The sequence below is a fragment of the Penaeus vannamei genome, chromosome 35 (assembly GCF_042767895.1).
Source record: "Penaeus vannamei isolate JL-2024 chromosome 35, ASM4276789v1, whole genome shotgun sequence".
Taxonomy (NCBI): domain Eukaryota; kingdom Metazoa; phylum Arthropoda; class Malacostraca; order Decapoda; family Penaeidae; genus Penaeus; species Penaeus vannamei.
Genome location: NC_091583.1, coordinates 22,082,009 through 22,089,508, shown reverse-complemented (window position 1 = coordinate 22,089,508; position 7,500 = coordinate 22,082,009). Strand labels below are relative to the sequence as shown.

Here is a 7,500-nt window from a genome sequence, read left to right as displayed (position 1 = left end):
TCACAAAACTTTGCCGCTCTCTTCTTTTATTACCTTTTTGTCTCATATATTTTTTTTCACTTCTTTAATATCAGTAGTGTTTGTATTAGAGAGTTCAGAATGCCAAGCTAGAAATAATAGTAAGTCTGGTTTCCAAATTTGCATGCCAAAAATTCTTCATTATTGGTTAAGTGATTATCATTCATCAATATATTATTTTGTATTGAACATCAGGAGTGTTCAGAAACACTTGATCACTTGATGTGGTGACAGGCAACTGCTTATTGGCTAATAATCATCATTCAGTCACTTTGAAGACCAGTCTCATCTGAAGAGACACCATATATTAGTGGGTCAGTCAGGGTCATCAGCTGGGTCGGGGTTGATAGCTAGGAGTCACAGGCTAGGGAAACTCTCCCTCTCTTGGTCAACCAGCAGGCCTGTTCATCTCTAGAGTCTGATCAGAGGACTCTGAACGGTTCTTTACATACAATCATCGCACAGTACAGTGAGAGGTTGCGCAGGACTGTGCTAAGAGTTCCATAGTAGGTTGAACAAAGTCACATTTTTAAAATTGTTATTTATTCATTTCTTTATTTTTGTATAAGTTATAGTGAATTAAAATAATATTCATCAAAGGGAATTATAGAAAGATAAAAAAATGTGCTTTGTTCACCGTGATGGTTTTTCATTTGCTAATTAATGCGATAGTTAACAACTGCTTGGTCAGATTTGATGGCCTATAGCACTATTCCCTCGCTCCCTCAATATCCATATGTGGTTGTTACAGCCAGCTGTTAAATGTCTCATGTAGTGTTGGGTTAAATTTTTCATGTTTACTATTTGAAATTTGTCCTAGTTGATCTTGTTGATGATTACAAATGCAAGCAAACACTTGCTTATTCGCTTGTGTGTTTAGAAATTTGGGCAGTGTCTTCGTAAAGTGTAACTGTGCTGAAATTGTGTAAAAGCCTTTTTATTAATGAAATAAGATAGTGAGCTGTGCTTGCAACAATCACAAAAAGGAAGTTACTGGTCATATTCTCCTAATTGAGGTTGAGGGCCATGTGACTCACATAAACTTACATTGGCAAACAAACACCTTGATTATTTCTCTGGATCCCATGGTCTTTGAAAGGAGGTATCATGCTATTTTCCCTTCTGCTTTTTCTTTTCTTACGAGGGAAATGTAAGATGCCTACTTTTAGTTTCATATTCCGTAATCTTGATACTATTCTCCCCATTATCTCTTATTACTGCTTTTTGCTCTTTTTCTCATACAGGTCTTGTTCATCAGAGAGGAATGGAGTTGAATCTGGTTCACAATTGAAATCATCCACTGAAACACCAGTGTAGCATTGTTACTGTTGTCAGTCTCTTCCTGTACATGATCCAAGGTTTTAACTGTAAATCAGATTTTCCCCCACACTCATCTGGTAAGCCTGACCTGTCATGTGGATCCAGATTTTTGGAGGTGATTCTGTACATTTAAAAAGATCAGTTTTCCTGAAGGAATAGATATGTATGATTGCTTATTGTATTTAGAATAAAATTTTTGCCATGGTTAAGTAATGTGTGAGGATCAGACAAAGTGGAATGGTGGTCAGTGAATAACAGAAATTTATGATCGTTATCTGTTGTGTTGGCCACCTTTGCCTGAGGGTGCTTTTCCACTTGTGCCCTGAATTTCAATCCTTTCATTCCAATGGATGCTCATGTAACACTGCCCTAGTACTGAACAAACACATCCTCATAGAAGGAGATTCTTTGCTCAGTAATGAGACAGCGTTTCATGGTGGCTCTTGGTGTTGGTCACCAGTGAATCTCAGAACCTGCAGGACCTTGTTGACATCGTGGGACTATTTACACCAATGGGCAGCAGACTAATCCCATGGATTTTGAGTTCTGTGTTTGCTCGCCTTAGCAATAGTTGCTTAGTTCACAGGAACAGATTGTACACTTGACCATACTTGCAGTAATGTGTTAAATGTGTGACATGATTTTTTAAAGAGTATCACAACTCTTACATAACATTGTTATATTATATCAATGCAAAGGACAGTTCTATGTCACACTGGTTGTGAAGTCTCCATGGTACTACCATGGTGAGTTGGTTTTCAAGGCTGATGTCTGCAGGAAGAACCACCTTAGCTTTTTTTCCATTTTGTTTTGAGTATCATCCATATTTATGGAGGTAAAAAAAGGGAGTGAATCAGCCTATTTTGTAATTATTTTTATGATTATTCTTATTTGATCTGTGATACCTATGGATATATGAGCAAGATAAATAACTTGCTTTTCATGACAATATTGTCATGTCCAGCTGTTACCTATAATCTAGCCACAGCTGCAGAGGCCATGCATGATGGCATTAAAGTTCTTTGTATATGAAACCTGAAACTGTACTTGATAATGGTCTTACAATCCCTTATTACTATAAGCCAAAACTGTGATACTGACACCTCTCTTGCTGTTTCTCCTTCATGTGTGACCTGTCCTACTTCCCAACTTCCTCTTTTGTTCCTTGGCCTGCATTTTCTCCCCCTCCCCCTCCGTAATGTGTTTTAATATGCAATTCAACAAAGACTTGACACTGGCAGTGCTTAAGCCTCAAATCGCCAGTGCACATAGCCTTCCAGTTGGTAGAATACACATCCCCTTCCACAATGAGGTCCTGTAGGGGATGACTTCACTGAACACCCCCATGTCCCCACAAAGCGCCCAAATCGCATGGTCATCATTACAGCAGAAATAGCTGCATGTCAGGAATGACACAGTAATGTAATGATTATCATAACATCATACCTAATACATGAAGTTATTGATCAGATTATAATTTTGTTTACATTTTCTGTTATTTGGCTCAAAGACATATTAATCAGCCTTAAATTATGAAATATATAGAGATGCTACTATGTACTCTACTTCATTTTCTTCTCAAACTATAAACTAAACTCACTTGGCAATAGTAGTTTGTCACCCTTTGTTTATTATGTTTGTACTGGATATGTCTCTATAAAATATCTTTATAATGCTGATATTTCTTGGTGGTTGATCAGGTGTCCCTCTGCTCCAGCAGTCCTAAATCAAAGCATCATTGCTTATGTTTTTCTTGTTTTATGTGTTTTTGTAAGAAAGATCTGCACTTTGAAATATCAGCTTAGATTTGTATAAATACTAATCTAAATTTGTTCTCTACCCATCCCAACCCATTCCTTATTTTGTCCAATATACCAACCTTATCCTTATCCTCTCCCCTCTGTCCCCTACCACCTCTGGCTCTGGCTATACAGACACATCGTGGTATGCGGCCACATCACCTACGAGTCAGTCAGTCACTTCCTCAAAGACTTCTTACACGAAGACAGAGAGGATGTGGATGTTGAAGTGGTGTTCCTTCACAGGTAAAGTAAACATGATATTGGTGTGAGAGCCTCTGCAGGTCTTCTGGGTGCTTCTCAGCCATGATTCAAGTTTGACCTGAAAGCTCCTTACATTAATGGGTTTATGTGTCTTGTTTTGAATGTGTAATTGGTCAGTTACAGAAAAATTTGGTTTAGATATCTATCATTATTTCATATTCATATTTCAATTTGTGTTAGGTGTATGTTAATCACAGTGAAAACAAGTATATGCACTTGTGTGTGTGTGTCCTTATTTATGTGTGTATGTGCATACATAATTTACATGTGAACATGTGTGTATGTGCTGTTAATCATATGAGGAATTCTTCTTTGTTCAGCTGATTTAATAGGTGATGTTAGGGAAGCTAAATTCAACTGACCATGGATGAATATGATTATTTTCTCATGTTTGTTTAAGAATGTCATCATGTTTATTAATAGCACAAAATGTGCTTCTTGTTCCTTCTGCCTTTTGTCCTGAAAGATTTACCTGATCTTCTAGACTCTAGGTTGCTCTTCCTCAAGGAGAAGGTAATTCTTCACATGAGCCCTTCTTGTCCCGGGATGTAGTAGGAGTCTCAAAGTTAGAATTTGAAAACGGGTTTAGTTGACCCTGATTCTTAGACGACCTTGACATCTAGAGGATAAATAGTTCATTGTTTAAGAAATCCTTGAATAGAGTTCTCATTATAAAATAAATTTTTAAATGACCTCAAGTTCTAGTAGTGGCCCAGGCCAGACACTTCGTGACTATTGACACCATTTTCAGAACTTTCCAAATGCTTTAATGGAGAATTCTTGCAGGAACGAGCCCGATCTGGAATTTGAGGGACTGTTGAAGCGAAATTCCACATGCGTTGAGTTCTTTCAAGGGACAATGTTTAACTCAGTAGACTTAGAACGTGTCAAGGTACTGAACAATATTCCTATATACTACTTTTCTTTTCCTTGTCTTTATAGCCCCCCACCCTCCCCCTCCTCCTCCTCCTCTCTCATCTTTGCCTTCAGTTCTGCTTCCTCATATGGCTCTTCTTTTTCAGTTCCATTCGTGTCCAACCAATATCGTTTTCACGTTTTATGAAATGCATGAGAAATTCATTCTGTTTCTTTTTTTCATTATTAATAATCTTCCTGGACTGACTCAAAGGTAGTGAAAAAAAGCCTTTGTTTCTCCTCTTAGCTGGCTTGATTCAGGTTCCACTGCACACCTCTTGGTCTGTCAAAGTCCAGATAACTAATCTTCCTCTTGGTCATATGAACATGGCCACACTGTCTTGTCGCATCGGAATGAAAAAGGTTGCGTTTAGGAAGGTAGAATGGCCTAGACTCTAGCTTAATTACACCCGGGGATCTTGTATGATTGAATGTTTTCCCCAGCTGTATGATTTATTTTTGCTTGCATTTATTTAATATTTGTCCTCTGTGCACCACTCTAAAACTTGCATATTTGAAGTTATTAAGCCTGTTTAAATGGCTACATCTAAAACGTGGCAGTGAATGCAGACATACACTTGATTTTTTCAGATATTATTTCACTTGTTTGATTCTGACTGCACTCAGAACAACCAAGTGCAGGTAATTCTGCCAGAGTCTGACCACTCTAGCCTTGCTTAAGCTCTACCCAGATTGACTATGGCTTGGGACCCATACCAACAGGATGCCTTCCAGACATCCATCCATGCACCTGGATTGTGTGTTGACCTTTGGATGCCTGACTGCATCAGAAGCAGTCGACCCCGTCTACACTTAGCTCACCCCCGCGCAATACTGGTCCTTGTGGAGGGATGACCAGAGATTTTTCCATGCATTCCTCTTGTTATGAAGTGAACCTGTAATTTGTCCTTACACAACACACCACAATCCCTCACCAACACACCCAAACAAACAACTGAGAGCTACAAAGAATCAGAAGATGGAATGCAGAATATACAGGTGTTTGGTACGTTCACCTCACTACGGAATCTCGGCGTGTCCTGTCGTTCATGTGACTTTGACCTTAAGCATTTGGATACTGCAGTTTGTGACTATTGTAAATGATATTAACTGCCCAACTTGACATATGAAAGCAAAAACTTCAATTTTAAAAAGTTGAGAAATCATTTAAACAAAACTATAAATTGCTGCAGTTGCAATCAGGATCATATCTAAATGAATTACTTATTTGACCCTCATCCTTAACAGAAATGATGTTTCAGAGATTATTTGACTAATAACCAATAACCATTCAAATTGAATATAAAATGCATGTAAATTTCTGCTAATTAAAGCTGAATATCAGCAATTTAATCAATATTTATAATCACCTTTTGCATCATGTCTCTTGTCTGATATTACCCTTAACTGAACTACTAACAGTTCTAAAAACAGTTATATGGGAGCATCTCTAAAATGTAAAGAACGCTTGTTTTTCACACTCATGTCAATTACCGGTGACATCAGGATTAAATGTGATTTGTGCTAGAAATGTCCTAGTCGTGATAGCAGTTGAGCCCAACGATATGTGAGAGTACAAAGCAATGGAGAAATGGATCATTCTCCTGGAAAAGAGCTGCTGGAAATGGATTAGTAAGCTACGTTGGTTATTGTCTTGTGATGTTGTTCTCAAGAATAATGCCGGCAGATGAAGGTAAAGGAAAGAATTAGCGTGATGGTGATGAAGACTTTGTTCCATAAGATGATAAGCTTATGTGAACAGTGATTCATTCACTTAAGTCAGTCCATCAACTAGCCAGCCAGCTAACAGCAGAAGTAGATACAGCCATGGTTACTACTCCCTCCCAACTCCTCTTACCTCCTAAACCTACTCTGTTTTGGCCATTGGACCATAATCTCAGAGGCTCCTCATCCATCCTTCCTCCCACAAGTGCAGAAAGTACCTCAGCCATAATTACCACCTTCTCCTCTCCTTCAAAAAATGCTGTTCTACATACGTCCCACAAAATAATTGGGAGTTCAGTACTGTTGTTCACACCATAGGATTCGGGAGTTCAGTATTCTGACCCTTGTTTTGAACAGAAAAGAACCGGACCTCGAATTGGAAGGGCTTTTGAAGCGGCACTCAACTACAGTAAGCTTCTATCAGGGGAGCATAATGAGTGCACTGGACTTGGCCCGCGTAAAGGTAAATGTTGCTCCCCAAACCCCACCCCAACCCCCCCTCGTGTAGCCTATGAACCGGCTGAGCGGGAGCTGGTGACTGTGTCTTCTTGTGTAACATATAGTACGAGTAGAGAGGTCTTGTTCACACAGTCTGTCACCATAGGGAAGGGCATGGTAAGATTGCTTCTCACTGAAGATACAAAGCTATTCAGGTCTTATAGGTTCCATAAGGAATGGTACTGAGACTTGTTTTTGGCTTTGTTAGATCATATCAGTGTAGCAGTCTATGTACAGGCCATTCCATGTGTCAGATTGGGTGCTCATGACTGTGCTACCAAATATATATATTCTCCTCACCTTTTTACTAACATAAATACTACAAGCTCTTCTTGCTCTTATTCGACATTTCATCCACATGCAGCTGGAGATTCCCTCTCCTCCATGGCCCAGTATGTAGAGCCCAGTGCTGATGTCCAATGCAAGTAGCTTTGCAGTGCTCTGCAGGGGCCAAGGATGACTAATAGGGAATTTCCAGTCCACCAGGATGAACAAACAAATGCTAATATAGTGAAATTGATGATCAAGAGTATTTTGAATGAATTCAGCGTGTAAGGTTTCTAACTATATTAGAGCCTCTCATATGTTTGTCCTGGAGTCTGCCAACACTGACAACAAATGTCTCCCAGACCCTCACAGCATCTCTTTTGGGCCCAATGCATGAGGACCCTTATGGACAGGACACCTCCATGCCCTCCATCCCCTCTTCTCTGTCAGCTGGGAGGCCTATACCTTCCATCCCTCCCACATGTTACTACAGCACTGCCTCATTGCTGCACTCTTGCTGCATCACTCAGCACTTGGGCAGCTGTGCATGAAGTTTGTGGCTGCTGTGTGTCTTGTAGTGTCACATTTCCTTCCTCGGCCAGCCAAGATGTGGATGGTGTACTGGCCTCCTGGCTCGACTTGCAAGCGTATCTTACCCAACACAGCGTGCTGTCTCCTTCCGACTTTTTCTATT

The 7,500-nt window shown here is 39.6% G+C and overlaps 1 protein-coding gene across 11 annotated transcripts in view; it reads left to right on the top strand.

The window, feature by feature from the left end:
* Positions 1–7,500, top strand: part of slo (calcium-activated potassium channel slo) — a 365,574-nt gene that overhangs the window by 279,693 nt on the left and 78,381 nt on the right. For 8 of the 11 annotated variants that reach the window (XM_070114255.1, XM_070114254.1, XM_070114251.1 and 5 more), the window contains exon 8: positions 3,273–3,383. In XM_070114255.1, the coding sequence (XP_069970356.1) occupies positions 3,273–3,383 (111 nt within the window). Of the gene's footprint in view, positions 1–3,272; positions 3,384–4,187; positions 4,294–6,398; positions 6,505–7,500 lie in introns of all 11 variants that reach the window. The other 3 variants (XM_070114250.1, XM_070114253.1, XM_070114252.1) reach the window with 2 other exon arrangements.